Source organism: Trichosurus vulpecula, chromosome 3, assembly GCF_011100635.1.
Source record: "Trichosurus vulpecula isolate mTriVul1 chromosome 3, mTriVul1.pri, whole genome shotgun sequence".
Lineage (NCBI taxonomy): Eukaryota > Metazoa > Chordata > Mammalia > Diprotodontia > Phalangeridae > Trichosurus > Trichosurus vulpecula.
The window spans coordinates 18769420-18791002 of record NC_050575.1 but is presented as its reverse complement, the minus strand read 5'-3'; the positions used below and the strand labels follow the sequence as shown (position 1 = coordinate 18791002).

The following is a 21583-nucleotide window of genomic DNA, read 5'->3' as shown; positions in this document are numbered from 1 at the left end:
TATTTTGTTGAGTTCTTTGCCACTGACAACCAGACAGAATGTATGAAACCACTAATAACAGGATGTAAATAGAATATCTGAGTGGCAAAGAAGTAAAAAGACAAACTGGCAAATGCTAGAGGAGTTATGGGATGACAGGAAGAGTAATGCACTTGGGTACAGTTGTGAATCGATTTAACTGTTTTGAAAAAATAATTTGAAATTATACCCTTTGTATACACCCTTTGACCCAGCAGTCTTATGCCTAAGAGGCAAAGATTCATATACACAAAAAGATTGGTAGCAGTATTTTTTGCAGTGGCAAAGAACTAGAACCCAAGTAGATGTCTCTACCAGCTGGGGAACGGCTGATCGACTTGTGGTATATTACTGTGTTGTAATAAATGACACACATATGAAAAATTTAGAGAAATTTGGGAAGATATAAAAACTGAAGCAGAATGAAGCAGAACCAACAAAATAATTTACATGACAACTATAATAAAGGAAAATGATATTGGACTGAAAGACTTCAGAACTCCAATCAGTGCAGTAGCCAATCATGACTTCTAAAGACTGATGGTGAAGCTTTTGGACTAGAGATGTAGAATGAGGCACGTATTTTTAGACATGATTTATTATGTTTGATTATACTGGTTACAAGGGAGCATATGGAGGAAACAGTCACAGGGAAAGTGACAGCATTATTAAAAAAAATCAACAAAAGATTTTTAAAAAATAAAATAAATAAAATAACATCAGAACTCTGGTCAATGTAGTGTCCTTGAATTCAGAGGACTCAAACATGCTTCCCTCCTCCCAACAGAGGTGGTGGACTTCCAGTGCAGAATGAGATATATGTTGTTAGATGTGGTCAATATGTTGGTTTGTTTTGTTCAGTTGTACTTCACTGGTAATCAAAGAGGAACAGGGGGAAGAATCAGTGAGAAGTTATACTGATGTCTATTAAGGGATCAATAAAACATTAAAAATTAAAATAAAATAAAGTGAGGAGAACTTTCAACAACTCCAGGGTTTTCCTCAACATAAAAACCTTAACTTTCATGGACCTCAGTTTCCTCACCTGTAAAAGAGGGTGTTGGACTAGCTGGCCTTTGGAGTCCGTTCCAGCTCTGTATCTGTGAGACTCTGATGAAAAACTTCTGTTAAACCCCATTAATCTCATAGTCATGCTAATATGACTACTAATTGTGAAACACCGTTGTCTATCAAAGCTGTGGGTGATCTAAGGGTCTGGGCATACATAAGCAGCTTTCAGCTTATACTCAAAGATGACTGAGTGCATGAAATGGCCTAAAAGAGATCAGCTAGGCAATATGTGATCAGAAAAGGGCATGTACTGAGAGCAAGGGATGGCCTGACTGTCACTCTGATATCTCTGTAATGTTAAAAGACTTTAAGAAAGACCTCTAGTATATTGAGTTCATGGGAAGATATGGACAAAAGGTGCACAGGCTGAGAAAATTTGGATAGATTCCATTCTGAATCATTTGAGGAAAACCATTAAAGTACCCCTGAGCCTGATCCTAAAAATGCAAGTCACAAATAGCTGTCTGATAATACTATTTATCTAAAAGTTGGCCTAGTGGACAGAACATTGAACTTAAAGAGTCAGGAAGACCTGAGTTCAAAGGTTCAGGCATTCACTAGCTAGGGGACCCCAGGTAAGTCACTTGACCTCTCATGGCCTTAGAATAACAGCTATAGTGCTTACCTAAGAGGATTGTTGTGAGGATTCCAACGTATTGTAAAAAGCTTTGCAAACTCTGAAACACTATACATTGGTATTATTAAAATGGCATCCTGACAACCTGGGGGGCGGAGCCAAGATGGCAGCTGGAAAGCAGGGACTAGCATAAGCTCCCTGCCGAGTCCCTCCAAAAACCTATAAAAAATGGCTCTGAACCAATTCTAGAACTGCAGAACCCACAAAACAGCAGAGGGAAGCAGGGCTCCAGCCCAGGACAGCCTGGATCGTCTCTGAGTCAGGTCTATCCCACACGGAGCTGGGAGCGGAGCGGAGCAGAGCCCAGTGTGAGCTGTGTGGACCAACCAGACCAGGAGCTGAGCGGAGCGGGCCCTAGCGCCCCGAATCAGTGAGCTGCGGCAGTTACCAGACTTCTCAACCCACAAACACCAAAGACAACAGAGAAGGTTAGTGGGAAAAGCTGCGGGAGTGGAAGGAGTTTGAGTTTCAGCCACTGCCCCTGGGGCAGCGGAGGTGGGGCAGCTACAGCTGCAGTTGCTTCCAGCCCCAGGCCCACCTGGTGGGAGGAATTAAGTGGTGGATCAGAGCAGGAGTGCACAGCCTACTGAAGATCTAAGTCCAGTCCAGGTTGGGGGTTCTTGGGGAAGGAGGAGTGCTGGTATGGCAGAGCTGGCACATGCCCCCAAGCGTGGAACATAGAACTCTTTAGTCTACAAACAGTCATACCCCACTGAAAAACTCAAGGGTCAAGTTAGTTGGTTGGGAATATGGCCAGGCAGCAAAAACTCACCCAGATTCAGTCTCAGACTTTGGATTCTTTCTTTGGTGACAGAGAAGACCAAAACATACAGCCTAAAGAAGTCAACAAAGTGCAAGAGCCTACACCAAAAGCCTCCAAGAAAAACATGAACTGGTCCCAGGCCATGGAAGAGCTCCAAAAGGATTTGGAAAAGCAAATTAGAGAAGTAGAGGAAAAATTGGGAAGAGAAATGAGAAGGATGCTAGAAAACCATGAAAAACAAGTCAATGACTTGCTAAAGGAGACCCAAAAAAATACTGAAAAATATACTGAAGAAAACAACACCTTAAAAAATAGACTAACTCAAATGGCAAAAGAGCTCCAAAAAGCCAATGAGGAGAAGAATGCCTTGAAAGGCAAATTAGCCAAATGGAAAAGGAGGTCCAAAAGACCACTGAAGAAAATACAACCTTAAAAATTAGATTGAAGCAAGTAGAAGCTAGTGACTTTATGAGAAATCAAGATATTATAAAACAGAACCAAAAGAATGAAAAAATGGAAGACAATGTGAAATATCTGATTGGAAAAACCACTGACCTGGAAAATAGATCCAGGAGAGAGAATTTAAAAATTATTGGACTACCTGAAAGCCATGATCAAAAAAAGAGCCTAGATATCCTCTTTCAAGAAATTATTAAGGAGAACTGCCCTGATATTCTAGAGCCACAGGGCAAAAGAGAAACTGAAAGAATCCATCGATCGCCTCCTCAAATAGATCCCAAAAAGAAATCTCCTAGGAATATTGTCGCCAATTTCCAGAGCTCCCAGATCAAGGAGAAAATACTGCAAGCAGCCAGAAAGAAACAATTTGAGTATTGTGGAAACACAATCAGAATATCCCAAGATCTGGCAGCTTCTACATTAAGAGATCGAAGGGCTTGTAATATGATATTCCAGAGGTCAATGGAGCTAGGATTAAAACCTAGAATCACCTACCCAGCAAAACTGAGTATCATGCTCCAAGGCAAAATATGGACTTTCAATAAAATAGAGGACTTTCAAGCTTTCTCAGTGAAAAGACCAGAGCTGAATAGAACATTTGACCTTCAAACACAAGAATCAAGAGAAGCATGAAAAGGTAATCAAGAAAAAGAACAAGAAAAAGAAACTTACTAAAGTTGAACTGTTTTGTTTACATTCCTATATGGAAAGATAACGTGTATGATTCATGAGACCTCAGTATTAGGGTAGCTGAAGGGAATATGCATATATATATATGTTTATGTATATATATATAAGTGAATGTGTATGTATGTATATATGTATGTGTATATACATATATATATATATATATATATAGAGAGAGAGAGAGAGAGAGAGAGAGCGGACACAGGGTGAGTTGAAGATGAAGGGAAGATATCTAAAAGAAATAAAATCAAATTAAGGGATGAGAAAGGAATATATTGAGAGAGAGAGATAGGGAGAGATAGAATGGGGTGGATTATCTTGCATAAAGGTGGCAAGAGGAAGCAGTTCTGTGGGAGGAGGGGAGCGGGCAGGTGAGTGGGGAATGAGTGAACCTTGCTCTCATCAGATTTGGCCTGAGGAGGGAATACCATACATACTCAATTGGGTATCTTACCCCACAGGAAAGAAAAGGGAAGAAGATAAAAAAAAAGGAGGGGATGATGGAGGGGAGGGCAGATGGGGGTGGAGGTAGTCAAAAACAAACACTTTGGAAAGGGGACAGGGTCAAGGGAGAAAATTCAATAAAGGGGGATGGGTTGGGAAGGAGCAAAATATAGTTAGTCTTTCACAACATGAGTATTGTGGAAGGGTTATACATAATGATACACATGTGGCCTATGTTGAATTGCTTGACTTCGTAGAGAGGGTGGGTGGGAAGGGAAGAGAATTTGGAACTCAAAGTTTTAAAAACAAATGTTCAAAAACAAACAAAAAAAAGTTTCTGCATGCAACTAGAAAATAAAATACACAGGCAATGGGGCGTAGAAATTTATCTTGCCCTACAAGAATGGAAGGGAAAAGGGGATGGGAGGGGAGTGGGGTGACAGAAGGGAGAGCTGACTGGGGAACGGGACAACCAGAATATACGCCATCTTGGAGTGGAGGGGAAGGTAGAAATGGGGAGAAAATTTGTAATTCAAACTCTTGGGAAAATCAATGCTGAAAACTAAATATGTTAAATAAATAAATTTAAAATAAAAAATAAAGAAGGAAGGGAGAAGCAAAAAAAAAAAAAATGGCATCCTTACAACAGAAAAAAAGACCATTGAACTAACCTGTTTCATCTTTCAATCCCAGACCTCTAGCTTTCAATCTTGAGTGAATGAATTCTTCTTTTTCCTAAAAAATGATGATTGTTATTTTCTGAAATTGTATGACTTTGTCCTTGAAGACAATTATTTTGTCACTGGCTCCAATTTTTCTTCCCAGATTCACTTTTCCTCTACTTCCTTTCATGCATTGTTATGTTGAAAGGTGTGCCCAGAGCCTGGACCAGGTGTGCCAGCACTCCAGGTGAGCCCAGAATGGACAACTAGTCATTCTCCTCTCTTTTCCTACTCTCTTTTACCTCTCACAACTGAGCAGAGATCATTGCTCACACCTAGAAAGTCCTTCCTCCTCTTCTCCACTTGGTGAAATCCTGCTCTTTTACTTCAAGATGCTGCTTGGGTGCCATGCCATTATCCCAAAAGAAGGGATCCCTTCCTCCCCAATCTCTCTGTGGTTGGTTTGTCCTATGCATTTATCACAGTCTAACTTATAGTATAATTACTAGTGTATGTGTCCTATCCCTTTAGTGTATTTTTAAGATCTTTAATATTAAGGATCATAGAGTTTTCATCTTTGTATTCACAATGTTTAGCATAGTGCCTTGCACAGAGTAAAATAAGTGATGAATTGCACGGTACCTGCTCAGAGCTAAGTTGCCACACTAAAAGACTTCTACTGAATCTGCCTATATCTGACAACACCATTCATTGCTTTCTATTTATTTAAAGACTTTTCATAACTGCTTTTCTTGCATAAATAATAATTTATACTTGGTAATATAATGACAATAATTAGAAATGTTAATAACCACCATATTGGGTTGCTAATTATTGGTTATTACTCATGTCGTCTTGTCCTAATTCTTCTTTCCCACCTCTCCATTACTTCCTTCCCTTTTTTCATTCTCCACACCCCCAAAGAGAATATAACACACAGAAGCTTAAGGCCTGGATTTCCTGCTTCTCCTGACATATTTTTAAGCTACCAAAATTCAGTTCAGTTTCATAAGCATTTAATAGGGACAGGGAGCACAGGGAATTCTAAAGCAAACTTCTAGTTGTACAGAGCTTGCTTATAAAACTCACAGAATAGGATAAAACACATTTTTGTGTGTATAATAAATATGTTTGATAGCTCACCAGAATGGATACAAACACACACACACACACACACCAATTTAAATATGAGAATTTATGTCTCTTTTTAATTGTATATAAAATGTTATGGTAAGAAATTTGAAATCTTAGAATGTGGCCAATATACACACACAAAAAATTCTATACACACATTCATATTCCTTATGTATAATGTGTGCATACAATTTCAAACCTACAATACAGTAATAATGCCACTTTTCAAACTATTTTTACACAATGAAATGAGGTTTTAAAAATGTAATCTACCAAGTAACCAAAGAAACAAAAGTACATTTAGCACCACCAAGTGGCCAAAAAACTGACTTGTATTTTGTTAAAACCTAGGCTCACCTTACTAAATGTCTGATTCTGGTTTGCCCAGTATTGTTGGTTCCATTCTTGTGTTTCTTGTCTTAATTTCCTAAGCCGCTGTTCCAATGGAGATTCATTTTCAGGGATGTAAAATTTGATCGGTCGAAGGTTTGAATATCTATCCGGGGGTCCAATCCAATCATGGCAAGATTTTCTGGGTGGGCAGAATCCTGATGTCTTTAGGAAGAAGAAGAAAATATTAATACATAATTAAAGTATATCAACAATGATTTAAGTTTAATAAACAAATTGGATTCACCAAACTCCCTCATTAATTTTCTTTTTAAGCTTTAGTGGGCATAAGCAGGGTGCAACGTTACCTATGATTATCTATATGCAAGAAGTGACATAAAAGATATTGACAATATATGACTATAAAAGGAACAAGCCCAGTCATATGTCAAGAATAAAAATGATCAGATAACAAGATGAGGAACCAAAATGTTACATTATTACTCACTAAATATTAAAAGAACAAGGTCACCAGAGGACTGGGTGAATCCTCTGTGTAGTACTTATATGCAAGCATGATGAGAATTGCACAGAGAGAGACGACACGGTACAAGGAGAGCTCACATGAACAAATAATCATCATCAGCGCCGCCATCATAATTCACATTTCTACAGGGTCTGCTATGTGCCAAGAGAACCAAGGAAAAAACCAAGAGAAAGAGTGTTTCTTACGTGCGCCCTTTTTCTCTATTGCTTCATTTTTTTCTTTTAATTGGTATTTTGATGAGTCAATGATTTCATCCCAGGTCACTAGGTAGCATAGTGGATAGAGTGCCGGACATGGAGTCAGGAAGAACTGAGTTCAAATTCAGCCTCAGACACTTCCTATCTGTGTGACGCTGGGCAAGTCACTTAACCTCTCTCAGCCTCGGGTTCCTCACCTCTAAAATGAGCCTAATAACTGTAAATAAAGAAAAATTTTAAATGGTACTCTATTGCTTCTACAATGACAGTCAGGAAAGGAAGCAGAAGGTGCTAAAAGAATCGCACCCCACAATTTATTGGGTATATTATGGTATAGATTCCTTTAGTATATGGGCTGAACTAGATGGCCTCGCTTCCCACTCTCAAATTCTGTGATTCCGCTATAGAAAGGTTCCATATGTGCAAAATATCTGTAGCATCAGTTTTTGCAGCGGCAAAGACTACGAGCAAAGTAGGTGCCTCCCAACTGGGAAACTGCTAAATAAAGTGGGGCGCAGAAATGTAATGGAAGAAAGAACAAACGTGAAGAACTCAGAAAAACTTGGTATGACTTGTATGAGCTAATACAGTGACGTCAGCAGAACCAGGAGGATAATTTATGTGATAAACACAATAATGAAAAGGAAACAACGCTGACGGCTTCAGACCTCTGACCAATGCCGCCCACAACCTTGATTTCAGAGGGCTGGTGGTGAAGTGTGCCTCCTGCTTCTCGGCAGAGAGATGGTGGCCTACAGGTGCAGAATGACACACACAGTCACAGACATGGCCAACGTCCTAAATTGTTTTGGTATACTACAGTAAACATTCTATGGGGAGGGAGAAGTCATTGGAAGATGACAGTTATTATAAAAAAAGAGAATCAATAAAACGTGTAAGGGGAGGAGGAGAACGATAGAACAGGCACACCTTCACCCTTCCACTGTCCAACTGACCACCTGCCACTGTCGTTTAGCAATCTCTCTTTAAGCTTCCTTAATTACTCAGGCCAATCCTCCTCCAACAACAACAAAAAAAAAGCCCACCAGTTTCCAGGTCATTTTCTTTGCTTTCTCAAGGAGTTTAGTTCTTGGGTCCATTTTCTTCTTCACTACAACCATACTTGAGGATTTCAATATATATGTTTTTGTGTGTGTGTGTGTATGACCCTACAAACATTCTACCAGCATAGCTGTATGTCAATGGAGCAGAGAATACAACAGTCTCCAAAGAATTAAAAATGATATCACACAGGGATGTGGAGTGGTGCACGGTGGAAAGCGCAGGAATAGAGTAAGACAGTTGTAGAAGATGTCATTAAGAAAATGTATGGGCGGGCAGCTAGGTGGCACAGTGAGTGGAGCACCGGCCCTGGAGTCAGGAGGACCTGAGTTCAAATCCCGCCTCAGACACGTGATACACCTACCAGCTGTGTGACCTTGGGCAAGTCACTTAACCCCAACTGCCCTGCGCACCGCCCCCCCAAAAGAAAATGTACGAAAAGAAGAGAGACTGGAAACATGGCGAGAAATGATGGCTGGACCACCACGATGTCAAGAGAAAGCGAAGGCCTCTAGTATGCTGGATGGTTCTACTTCAGGAATTTATTGGAAAATACAAACAAGAGTTACACAGGAAGCAGAGGCACTGGATCAGTCGCCATCTGCATTACAAGATTACAGATCCATTTAAGCGTCTGAGTCTGTCAGCTGAAAAAGTTAACATGACCTTTGGCTGCATTAAAAAAGGCATTGTCAAGAAAATGAGAGCTACCCTTTGCCTTGGTCAGACCACATCCAGAATATTATGTTTTACATGCTACATTTTAGAAAAGACATTCAAGTCAGCCGCCTGGGCACTTCACCTCCCTAGGCTTCTGTTTCCTTACGTGTAAAATGAGGAGAGGGGGCTAGATGACTTCAAAGGTCCTTTCCGACCGTGAAATAAAAGAGTAGGCTAAAGGAACCAGGAGTGGTTAGCCAGAAAGAGAGGCGTCTTGGTGGGGGAGGGGGATAAATGAGGGCTGTCTTCAAGTAGCTGAAGGGCTATTTCTCCCAAGGAAGAGAGATTAGAATTGTTCTGCTTGCCCACAGAGGGCAGAATCAGAAGCAATAAAGGTGGAGGAAACAGATAGGCAGAGAACAGAAGAAGAAGCTGCAAGGACGACGGAGGAGAAGCAAACAGGTAGGAAGAGGACCAGGAGAGCCTAAGATCACGAAAGCCAAGGGAAAAGAGAGTATCAAGGAGGTAGTGGTGAATAACGGTATCAAAATCTCCAGAGAGATCAAGGAACATGAGGACTTTGAAATGGCTATCAGATTTAGCTGTTCAGAAATCATCGATAATCTTTAAAAGAACAGTTTCAGTAGAATGCTGAGGTTACAAACCAGATTATAAAGCTTTGAAGAGTGGGTGGTGAGATAGTAGTGGCATTAAGTATAGATGTTTTTGTTTTTCTGCCATAGCATGAAAGCAAATTAGAAAAATGGATCTTCAGATCTGTGGTACAAAAAAATGCCACTGTATCAGCCTACCTCCTCACTACACAACTGTAAATGTCTGCAAAATAACATTATTCATGACACTTTTTCTAAATAAAAATAATACTGCATAGCCTGTATTATTCACAGACCCAGAAATTCCATTAATGTCAACTGAATTATAATAATATAATGTTATATATGTAGGATTAACATGTAGTTACACAGCTGGGAGGAAAAACAAGTAGCATCCTTTAGTTAGCATTTCAATGCTGAAGACTGTAATGGTATAGCTACATAAGGCCATATCTATATTGTACCAAGACAATAAAATGGGAGTCGAGGGGGCAGGGGACAGCGTAACAACAATCTGGCTACCAGCTGTTGTGGGGTGTAAGACCCAACAAGGCCAGCAACAAGAGCTGCCAGCACAGGTTCTTTGATCTGCTTTACTAAGGAAGGTAACTTTAAGGGGTTAACAATCTCACTTTAATCACACATATAAATATCATTCATTTAGTTCAGGGGGAAGAGCCAGCAACCTGAACTTTGGAGCAAATACAAACAAATTACAAACATACATTATAAACAGACCAAATACAAAGCAACATCTGAGTTAGCAAGGTGGGAAGGGGGAGGGGGGGAACCAGTTAGAATGGCTTGCCCAGAGTCACTCTTCCAGTGATTGAGAGCTCCCAAAACAAACATCTGGGTTTCTTCAAAGCCAGGGGACTCTTAACAACAGCTGCCCAGAGTCTCCACATCAACATGCCTCCAGTGAGTGAACCCCAGACAAAATGCTAACTTCTGAGTTTATACACTCTGTTCAGGGAAGGATTCACACTTAATTAGCAAAAGGGTAAAGTCTGGGGCTTCACACCTAGTTAGCAAAAGGGTGTGTGCTTTGCACCTAGTAAGACTTAATGAAAGGTACTTAATTAATTCAGCATTCTAAAATAGCAAAAAAAGTCCCACCTTAATTACCAATACATACAGTAAGTTTGTGAACCTATTTTCAATAGTGAAATTTTCCCCCCATGTAACAAGTATGATTCCTTCAAGAAACCAGTATGAGTTTTGCTCTTACAGAATGATGCTCCCTAAGGCTATCCAGTTACCGTATAAAGATGAGTTCTTGCTCTGAAGAGGGCCCAATGAAGACTGGTGAAATCAGTGGAGTTCTAGAATTATAATGCACAATAAACAGTCTTTTGAAAATTAGTTATATAACATCCTGATGTAACAGGAGAAACGGCAGCTGAAGTTGCTCCTACTCCCCTCTACCTCTGCTCCAGATGCTATTTAGTCCTAAGTTTTGAGGCAGCATAATGCAATGGAAAAAAAACATCACTGGGTAGAGGAAAGGAACAATTTTCAAGAGAAGAAATGCCAACTACTAACAACTGTAAGAAAAAAGTTTCAAATCATTAACAAGAGAAGTGAGCTTTCACCGTACAGCCATCAAATTAGGAAAGACGGTAAAATAGCCAAGTATTTATTATACACCCATTATGTGTCACCCGCTGTACTAAACACTGGGGAGTCAAAGATCCTCAAGATATAGCCAGTGTTGCCAGATGCTGCTGGAAGCTAGGCAAATTAATATATTTGGTAACTGTTCTGGAAATCAATTTGAAATTATTTGGGAAAAGTGGCTAAGTTAATCAATACTCCAACTCAGGTATCTCACTCTAAATGACATAAGGTTCCCACACATACCAAACTATTTAGAGCAGCGCTTTTTGTGGTAGTAAAAAATGAAAATAAAGTATGTGTCTACTACCTGGGGAATCACTACACAAATTGTGGTATATGGATGTCATGGAATATTACTGTAATTTCAGCGGTACAGAGAACTCACAAGTGAGGAAATTCCCCCTACAAAAGCTGCAACTTCACATCCAACTTATGGCCTGGCGCTGCTTCAGTAGTTTCAGTCCCACCGGACTCTTCCTGACCTTATTTAGGGTTTTCTTGGCAAAGATATTGGAGTGGTTGGCCATTTCCTTCTCCAGCTCTTTTCACTGAGTTAAGTGATTTGCCTAGGGTCCCACAGCTAGTAAGCATCTGAGGCTGGATGTGATCTCAGGAAGATGAGTGCTCTCTCTATCCACTGGGTCACCTAGCTGCCCAGGGCACTAAGATGAAGTGGCTTGAGCAGACGTAATAGCCAATGTGTTCGAGATCAGGCTTGACCAAAATCTTCCTGGCTTTAAGGCCGGCTCTCTGTCCACTATGCCACATTGCTTCTCTATACTGTATTTCTATACTTTAAATATCCTATCTTCAGCAGAGAGTCGGGGAATTAATATTTTCACATGACAGCAAAAAACAAACAACAAAACCCATCAAGCTAATACTGAGCTGTAAGGAGATGTGGGGTCGGGGTTGGGCTCCTAAAGGCATCTCAGAGAAAAGACTCTGGTTGAAGCTACCAGCCATACTTCTTCAAAGGCTGAAGGAGCTTTCAAAACACAATGGTAGACGCTGTAATGTACTCTGGTCAATTCTTTTACAGAAACATCCTGATTTTCCCCCCAAACACAGAGACCAGGGGTTAGCTACAATAAACTAGGACAGAGATCCAAACTTCTGCTTAAGTGTTAGGAATTTTCCTATCTAGAAGCTTTTAATCTGATATAAATTCCATAAAACAGCGCAGAAGAGTAAGAGACCTGTGGTTGGTCCTATCTCCGGAGGAAATGGGCACTGAGGAAAGCTGAGATCTGACGAAGGATCACATCCAAACCCCTTTTCCCTTCTCCTCCCCACAAAGACTTGGTTAAGTTTTAGCGATGCCTCCCCTCCCCGTATCCTGGAAGAACAGGGCAGAAAGAACGGGGTCCTGGCCAAGGGTCACTCCGCCCACCGCAGCTCCGAGCACACACCCCCCTAATTAATGCCTAAGTGAAACAGACAAACCGGCCCGCGGAGACGGAGCAAACACTGTCACAATCTGATGCTTTACTCTTTGTTCCCGACCCCAAGCCCATTCACAGGGGAGGAGCCGCGGGGCTCCCGGGGAACTCAAGGATGCCCTCGAAGCATCAGGGACCAAGGTGTGATTTAGTGACTCGGCCACGATTCAGGAAACCATAGGCAGTGGTTGAGGAACCAGAGCTATATAAACCTGCGGTTTAGGGACGAACACACAGAGGACGGGGGATGAGTGACACTTCCCCTGCCCCTGCACACTCACACGTCGGGGTCAGTGTCACCCCCCTCCCTGCAGGGCCAGGACACAGAGACGGACCTCGGCGTTCACAGTCACTCTCTCCCATTCCAGGTGGGGCGGAGCAACACAGACTTAGCGGTTCAGTGACCGGTCGTCCCTCCTCCCACTGGGCCGGAGCTTAGTGACAGACACACGTCGGGGCTCAGTGATGGTCTACCCCGCTCCCCGCCGGGCCGGGGCACAGTGACACCCCCTCCGCCCCTCCCCCCACCGGGCCGGGGCACAGTGACACCCCCTCCGCCCCTCCCCCCACCGGGCCGGGGCACAGTGACACCCTCTCCGCCCCTCCCCCCACCGGGCCGGAGCTCAGCAGCACGCTCTCTGCCTCTCCCCTCCCCCCACCAGGCACCCGCTCTCCGCCCCTCTCCCCACCGGGCGAGCCTCGGAGGCAGACGCACGTCAGGGCTCAGTGACTCTCTGCCACTCCCACCAGGCCGACCCTCAGTCACACAGACGTGTCGGGGTTCAGTCACTGACACGCTCACGCCCACTCACACCCACGCACACGTCGAGGTTCGTCTACACCCTCCCGGCGGGTCCGGGCGCAGCGACACCGCCCCCGCTCCCGTGGGTCACGGCCGGCCCGCGTACTTGCCGGGCCTTCCCACTTCGGGGACCCCGGGCCCACCCCGCCGTCGCCCTGGTTACCCGGCTCTGCGTCGAGTCCTCGGGCTCTGCCCCTCTTTCCGGACCGCGTCGGCGGCCGTGGCACGCGAAGCCGCGGCGGGGCGGCCAGAGGAGCCCCCGCCTCCAGCCCGGCCCAGTAGCCGCCGCGGCCGCCGCCATTGGCGTCCCCTCAGCCCCGCCTCGGCCGCGCCGCTTTACGACAGTCTCGTAAAATGGCGGCCGCGGAGGAGGAGCCGGAGAAGGAGCAGGAGCAGGGGAGCCGGGGGCCGGCCATGCACTCGGCCCGGGGTGACCAGCGAGCGGCCGAGGCGGCGAGGCAGGGCTCCATCTGGCTGCCGGGGCCGCCCCCGCCTGGCGACTCGGGGCAGTGTCGACGCGCGGCCTCCCAGCTTCCCGAGAACTCGGGGCGGAGCGACAACTCTTCCCGCAGGGGGTGGGTAGGGCCCTCCCGGGGCGGGGAGGCGTTCGGGGGCCGAGGGAGGAGGAGCCGGCGGGAAGGGGAGGAGAGAGCGGACAGAGAGGAAGAGAAGGAGGACTAGGCCGGGCTGAGGGGGCCGGGGCCGGGAATGGCGACGCTCGGACAGGTGAGGGGCGGGCCAGCGAGACGGGGCGCTTTCCTTTCAGGGCCCGGCTGGAGGTGATCAGGGCGAGAGTGAAGGACTCGTCCACCAGTACGGACAGCTCCCTGTGGCCCCTCCGCGGCGGGATAGCTGGGTACGTATCCCCCCTAGCTGCCCGGGACCCCCGCGGCGCCCTCCTCCGCGCCCCACCGAGGCCGGCAGCATCCCGTCTGCTCCCCGCTTTTTTACACCCCGTTGTTTCTTTTCATCACCCCTCCCAAACTCCCAAAGGCCAGTCCCCCTCATTTTACTCTATGCTCTTAGAAGCCGAGCCCCCACTTTTACTCCCCCCCATTCCAGGGTGCCCCCTCTCATGCCCTCACAGCCCGGGCTCCCCTTCCCATGCCTTCAGAATCCGGGCCCCCTCTTTTTACTCCTCTCAGACCAGGCTCCCCGCTTCTCCCTGTAGCCCCCCATCCCTCCTCCAGGGGCTCCTTCCCCTTGCCCCCCCCAGTCTTCGGGCCTCTTAGATTTGGGGGCCTGGAAGGGGCGTCTTTTCACTGTCGGGGCTGTTTTCTCTCAGTAGCCCCTCCCCCCGCAGAACCATTTCTTTCCCCGAGGTTGCCCCCCCCCCCCCCCCCCCGTGGGAGGGAATGGGGTCATGGATTTTTACCTCCCGCTTTGGGAGCCCAGCCTCGAGCCTCGGGAAGGTCCGTGGTCTCCCCTCCCCCATGGCCGACCCTATTGTGAGGTCAGGGCCAAGTCAAGGCTGGGGATTCCCTGGAAGCCAGGCCGCCCTGCCGGGGCAGCCAGGCCGTAGAAGGTGGCCGCAGTGGCCGGTCCCCCGAGCCCTGTGCTCCTTTCAGAACTAGCTAGGGCAGGGCAGCACAGGATGTAGCTTTGGGCTTTGACACCTAACCCATAAAGGGGCTCATCCATCTAACGTAACCGCTCGTGGAAGCAAACAAGGGGCCTGGCCAGTTCCAACACTGCTCAGCAGTCTGACATCATTTCTTTCCTTCTGGGTAACCCGAAGAGACCATTGACGCGCTGACACCCGCGGAGCTCAAGGTGGGAGGTGGCACGTGGTCCAGATCCTCATTCGCTTCTGCGCCCCTAAAGGTGTTTGGTTGTGTTGTGGCCCCCGCTATCTGTAAAGCCAAAAGGAAGTTTAGAGACCAGTTTGTAAGGGAAGGGCTTTATCAGTCGGCAGGATCAGTTACCACCAGTTCTGGACTCTTGTAAGGCCGTATGGACCTAATTTGGAGGGAGGGGGGAGATGGCGAAGGGACCTTGGAGACAGTCTGCCTTCTCTCCCTTGCATCTTATAGATAAGGAAATTGAATGAAACCCAGAGAGGGACGTGAAGTCTCAGAAGTAGGTAATCAGTAGCGGAACCTAGGATCCAGGCCAGCTCTCCTCTCCGCCAGTGCTAAATGTCTCAGCCCCCGCGTATCCCAGTAACACTCCTTGTGGAATACTTGCCAGATCTTTTATAAGGGGAGGAATCTGTAGATCAGCTAATGATCCTAGGGAATGAGAACTTAACAGAAATCCGGCGCGGGTGTTTGATTTTTGTTTGAGGGGTTGGAGAGAAGAGGGGAGACTTGCTCTGCATCCTTACTCAAATAGCCTAGTTCTTATTGTTGCATCTCCTTTCTTGGAAAAAGGAGGGCGGGGGGTGATTATGTCAGAGAAGGGAAAAAGAAACTTTACTTATCTGTTCCCTATTTTCAACTGTTGAACTTTTTAATATTATATAGAAAAGAAAGACCAATTAAAAAAAACTTTAAAGAGTAGAAACTAAAAGAGTAATGATGTTAATTCCAAGCTCTTTGTGACCTTTTTAAATAGGTTGTGCCTTGGTTTAAAGAGGTTGTTTCTCAGTTGAGGATATTTGAGATACATAGGCCCAGCGCCGCAGAGCAGCAAGTGGCATAGAATCCAAGTCTTGGTTTCTGGTCCTGGGCTCATAGTATATGACGTAATATATGATTATTTTTCTAATTTTAGTTATTTAGGTAGTTTGATAGGTCTCCCTTTATTCTCCTCATGGCATGAAAATATTCAAAGGCAAACTGGAAGGATCTATCAAGCAGGAATAGCTTCATATATGTGCTGGTTGACAGACACTCTGCCTGTGATCTGAGGAACATCCTTGCTAAGTTCAGGTTGGCCTCAGGGTGATGAATTTTGGGTCTTCAGTTGCTCTTGAAGACTTTCTGCCTGATCACTGAGGGACTGCTATATGCTGATGAAGGAGTAGCCACGTCAGAGTTATGGATCCTTGAAATGTACTGTTGGGAAATGTAGCCAAAAACTCAGGCAACTTTTGAAATAGAAAGCTAAAGTAATACCACCATGTAAAGAATAATGTGGAAGATAAGAAATTATTTTAAAATTAATTAATGCATGACAGCTGTTTCTGTTCTGTAAAGACATTCATTATACCGAAGTAGTTAATCGCTCTTCTCATTTTTCGTAGCTCTTGTGGAACTGAACCAAATAAAAGTATGGATATGGGAAATCAACATCCTTCTATTAGTAGGCTTCAGGAAATACAGAAGGAAGTCAAGAGCATTGAACAGCAAGTGATTGGCTTCAGTGGTCTCTCAGATGACAAGAACTACAAGAAGCTGGAGAGGATTCTGACTAAACAACTTTTTGAAATTGACTCTGTAGATACCGAAGGAAAGGGGGATATCCAACAAGCCAGAAAAAGGGCCGCTCAGGACACAGAGCGCCTTCTCAAAGAACTGGAGCAGAATGCAAACCACCCACACCGGATAGAGATAGAGAATATTTTTAAGGAAGCTCAGTCACTTGTCAAGGAAGAAATTGCTCCACTCTGTAGCGGAGATAACCGGGTAACTGATGAGTTTGAAGAAGCTATCCAGGATGTCATACTGAGACTGACGCACGTAAAAACTGGAGGGAAAATCTCTTTGCGGAAAGCAAGATACCACACTCTGACCAGAATATGTGCAGTTCAAGAGATTATTGAGGATTCCATGAAGAGGCAACCTTCCTTGCCACTCTCTGAAGACGCACATCCTTCTGTTGCTAAAATAAACTCTGTTATGTGTGAAGTGAACAAAGCCAGAGGGACTCTTATTGCTCTTTTAATGGGAGTAAACAATAGTGAGACTTGCAAGCACTTGTCCTGTGTGCTTTCAGGACTGATCGCTGATCTGGATGCTTTAGATGTTTGTGGACGCACAGAAATAAGAAATTACAGGAAGGAAGTAGTGGAAGATATCAACAAATTATTGAAATATTTGGATTTAGAAGAAGAAGCAGATTCTACTCATGCATTTGACCTGGGACAGAATCAGTCCATTTTAAAAATAGAGGGGGTCCTCAAGAAAATGAGAGAAGTGAAGAATGAACTTCTTAAAGCACAAAATCCTTCTGATTTATACCTGGGATCAAAGACAGAATTGCAAAGTTTAATTGGACAGTTGGATGAAGTAGACCTTGGGAAGAACCCATGTATCCGAGAAGCAAGAAGAAGAGCTGTAATAGAAGTGCAAACACTTATCACTTTTATTGACTTGAAGGAAGCTCTTGAGAAAAGAAAGCAGGGGGTTGCTGAGGAACACCCATCCCACAAATCCATCTGGAGCGTTCTTGGAAGTTTGTCCGAGATCCAGGGAGAAGTTCTTTCATTTGACGGAAATAGAAGTGATAAGAACTATATACGGCTGGAGGAGCTCCTCACAAAGCAACTGCTGGCCTTAGATGCTGTGGATCCTCAAGGAGAGGAGAAGTGCAAAGCTGCCAGAAAACAAGCTGTGAAGCTTGCACAGAATATTCTCAGCTATCTCGACTTGAAATCAGATGAGTGGGAATACTAAGATATCAGAGGTCACATATTTGATATTGCTTGTTTTGCACTTTATGTAGATTCCTATATATTTATATAGAGCTCTTTCAGTCTACTGAGGCATATATGATTTTAACATGCATATTTCAATACCAGTATTTGTTTATGACCCCTGACTTGAGCAGATTATATCTCTACCATTTTTCACAGTGCAAAAACAGTTGTATTTACAACCCATTAGCATTTCCATTTGGGTTGTATTATCTATATGATGTGTATTTTTATTCTGGAAAAAAATGAGTTGTGTCAGAAGCAGAGTTTGTAGTAATTGATCTATTTTTAAAATGGATAGTGCAAAGGCAAAAAATGCAAATGTTCTGAAATATAGATAGACTTCTTACACAGTACTGGAAATAATTATGAAAATGAGAAATAGATTGATTATTGGCCTGATAAAATTAAGATCCAAACACTAGAGCAGCGCAAAAAGTTTTTAATATGCTAAATAAAAGCAAAAAGGAAAACCAATTTTTAAAATTTAGAAATGTTGATTTGTTTTTCCATTTTACTATTTGTTGTTATTTAAACTATTTTTTCCCTTTTGGTAAGAATTTTATGTTTAGAAAAGTATCTTTTCCCCTGTGCTATGCATGGGGGACGACAAGGGTGGTCAACAAATTATTTCCCTTTTTTGTTATGAAATTATGAAAACTAATAGCAAAAAAGGGAAAAATTACAGATTGAATTGAAGAGGAGTTAAAGCACTTCATACTCTTAAGTTTTCATCTTTTTTTTAAGTTCGTGTTAAATCTGAGTTGAACTCTAGTAAATTTGTATGGATTTGGATTGGCATTTTTTTGGTTAAGTTTTTGATATTTGGGGAGGAAATGGAAAACTTATGGACACTAGAAAATGAGTAACTTGTTATCAATGGCAAGTTATACTAATAGTCAGAAAACTATATATATGCATATACACACACACACACACACACACACACACACACACACACATATATATTCACACACATACATATATATATATAGTATGTAATGGTTTTTTTCTGACAGTCAAGCTTAGTAAATAAACCCAATCTTATTTCACAACAGAGAATTACAACACACAGCCACTGACGTAGATTTGCCTTGACTTGTCATTATAAGAGATTAATTGCCCCTGGGAAAGAGATGCCAGCATTTTGCACACCAAACTAAAAGGAAAACTGCATTGAAATCGTGATGCTGGGTAGTCATTAGGTTGCTGGGGATAATTTTATTTGTATGTGGAAGCTTTTTAAAAACTGAAATAGACATTGAAACAGTTGCAGTGCATGAGGGTTTTCATAAGATTCCCTAAGTATTTTTCTAAATTTGATTTTGTTATCTCCTAACCCAAACAAAAGAATTTCTGAAAAGCTCTTAAGTGCCTTTTTAGCATCTTAAAAGTAGTTTCACCTTTATAGGTTCCCATATTCTATATGGGACAGCCAGACCCATATAACATCCCTCAGAAAATATTAAAGCCTATTAGGGGGTATAGATTGAACCGTTTGTTAATATTTACTTTCAGATGTTTTTGTTGTTTGAATTAGGAAAAAACTGTTGGCAAAGGAAAAATTTTAATAGATAAAAGTACCACTCTAAACAAGTGGTTAGCTTTTTTGTTTCTGGTGATCACAAAAAGGTTGTTGATACCTGTCTGTCTTCGTGCTTCCTTTATTTTTCCGTTTTGTCAACATTATATAATAGGAGCCTGGAAGCCAGCAACAGAAGCAATCTGTGTGTGATAGCTTCTTTGCCCAGCGTTCTCTAGCCCATCATAGTATTGCATTTAGTTTGTGTTTTCACTTTTTTTCCTAAAAACTTGAATATTGTTATATCACTGACTATTTTAATGATCACCTTAAACTTTAAAGAGACTGTACCCTGAACCATAATATTGCCTGTTAATTGAATGTGACATTTTCAACCTCTGAGAAGTAAGATGTGACATAATGATGCATTTAACACCCCAGTTTTATTTTTTTAATTTGGCATTGTGTCTTAAAATAGAGGGATTAGTCAAGATTAAAATATATCCACTAACCTTTAGAATATAACATTTTTTCATGCAATTTTTTTCCCAAACTATTTCCTATGACTTATTAAAGAAACATCTCATTTAAAGTTGCTTAGTATTAGGCACTGTCTCTATGTGGTACTAAATTTGCCAGTTAATTTGAATTGATCACAGGGATATTTTGTCCATCAAAAGTGCCAGATCAACCTTGAGTAATCTAATAGATTGGCTCTTTTGGTGGTTGGGGAAAAACTGATGATCTGTTGGGTCAAAATGTTCAAGCATGCCTTTTGTTTCTTTATTTTAACATATTTCTTGTTGCCAAGGGCCCATTCCTATTGTACTTACTGGTGTAATGAACTCCAGTAACACACAGGTTAGTTTTTCTATTTTACTTATTGGGAACTGGTTTGGGTTGGAATGGAATTTACCGTTTACCGTTTAGCTCATCATACTGTATTTTAATAATTTTTGCATGAAGAAATACTGTAAACTAAGGACAATATACAAGAAAAAAGTATGTCCTGTACTTGTGTTACTCAATAGTCATAAAACATTTATATGTAATATGTAATCTATTTTCATAACTAGAATGGCCAGAGAGTGTTTGTTTTCTTCAGCTTTTTTAGATCTTTTATTCAATAACTAAGTTAAAATGGACCAGACCATAATGAAGTAGTTATTAGAAATAAATATGCCTACCAAATAGAATTTAACGGAAATGCTCTAATTTTGTTAAAGTGATGTGGTACAATATTTTTGTAGTGGCAATACAACATACATTTTGTGTGTTTTGAGAAAAGCGTGAAATAATTTGTGGGATTTTTTCCCACTTGTCATATTGCTTTTCTGCATCTTTGTGCAGGTTTGTGATTGTCTTAAGTTTATTCTGCAAGTTCAGGATTTTCTTAGGAGTCATTTAAGCATTCAAATGACCAGATCTTTCTTTTTTCTTTAAAAAAAAAATCCATTGGGAAATACTTGCCATTGATTGTTAAAATGTATAACTACACCTAAGTATTTCTGCAGTATTTGTTTCCTACCCCCTCTTGACTGTATAAAAAATGTAATAGTGTGTCAAGATAGTTTAAAATTGTTTTGAATTATACATATTCACATGTGCTTAATTGCTAATGAAATAAAATCTCTTAGCTTATCTTTGAATGGAGGAAGGGCATAAGCTTATCCAAGGTGTGTGTTTTTTGTTTTGATAAATAGCTGTGTTTAAAAATTTTTGTTAAACATGATTACCCTCATCAATAGTGATTCTTCAGTTAAAAAAATGTTTTGGAAACAAAGATCCTTTTTAGTGAAGTTGATTCAAGTGGGGAAGGAGTTGGGAGACCCACAAAGGATGTAATGGTGCAAGCCTGTTATAACTGAACTTCATTCTCTGAGATTGGAGAAGATCCTTCCTCAGCCAAAATCATATTCTTTGTCTTGGATAGGGTTGGTGACAGGTGTTATTCTAAGAGAAAAGTAGGCATATACTTTGGCAAAGAGGGATTCCTAGATTCTACCATTCTCAATCAAGTTTGTGACATTTAAAGTAGCATTGATATGCATCCTCTTCACAAATGGAGGTATGACTATTTTGTCTGTGTTCTCTTGAGTATATTTGAGATTCTTTGTATCCTTGAACTATCCAAGTGTGGTACTTAGCATACTAAGTATATAAAATTGGAGGGCTGGATATATGTTTGCAGATATCTGCATCTAATCAGCATTTTTATTGCTAGCTTTAAGTGATTTCCTGGTGGTTGTTTTTTTTTCCCTCCTCTCTGTTTTCCAGGTGACTCAGACCAGAAAAACAAGGGCAGCTTGTTCAGCCATGCAAATTTAGAATGG

General features: G+C 42.4%; 2 protein-coding genes across 4 annotated transcripts in view; one reads left to right on the top strand and one right to left on the bottom strand.

Annotated features, from left to right (window-relative positions):
- The window catches only part of LOC118841961 (skin secretory protein xP2), a 145492-nt gene that overhangs the window by 16274 nt on the left and 107635 nt on the right, over nt 1-21583 (bottom strand). The window contains exons 2-5 of the mRNA XM_036749689.1: nt 14882-15002; nt 13313-14091; nt 6233-6430; nt 4751-4814 (exon numbers count right to left, since the gene is read on the bottom strand). Of these exons, the coding sequence (XP_036605584.1) occupies nt 4751-4814; nt 6233-6430; nt 13313-14091; nt 14882-15002 (1162 nt within the window). The remainder of the gene's footprint in view (nt 1-4750; nt 4815-6232; nt 6431-13312; nt 14092-14881; nt 15003-21583) is intronic.
- BAG5 (BAG cochaperone 5) lies at nt 13158-20920 on the top strand. 3 transcript variants are annotated; one of them, XM_036750571.1, is made up of 3 exons: nt 13158-13724; nt 13916-14005; nt 16337-20920. In XM_036750571.1, the coding sequence occupies exons 1-3, from the start codon at nt 13504-13506 to the stop codon at nt 17706-17708; spliced, it is 1683 nt and encodes a 560-aa protein (XP_036606466.1). In that variant the 5' UTR covers nt 13158-13503; the 3' UTR covers nt 17709-20920. The 3 variants fall into 3 exon arrangements, with proteins under 3 accessions (XP_036606466.1, XP_036606467.1, XP_036606468.1); XM_036750572.1 differs by lacking the exons at nt 13158-13724; nt 13916-14005 and adding an exon at nt 13807-13875; XM_036750573.1 differs by lacking the exons at nt 13158-13724; nt 13916-14005 and adding an exon at nt 14589-14973.

Bases quoted from the DNA above. Each gene is read 5' to 3' on its own strand.
- BAG5 (XM_036750571.1), top strand. From the start codon at position 13,504: ATGGCGGCCGCGGAGGAGGAGCCGGAGAAGGAGCAGGAGCAGGGGAGC. The intron at 13,725-13,915 runs GTGGGTAGGGCC...CTTTCCTTTCAG, and splicing joins GACAACTCTTCCCGCAGGGG to GGCCCGGCTGGAGGTGATCA. The intron at 14,006-16,336 runs GTACGTATCCCC...CATTTTTCGTAG, and splicing joins CTCCGCGGCGGGATAGCTGG to CTCTTGTGGAACTGAACCAA.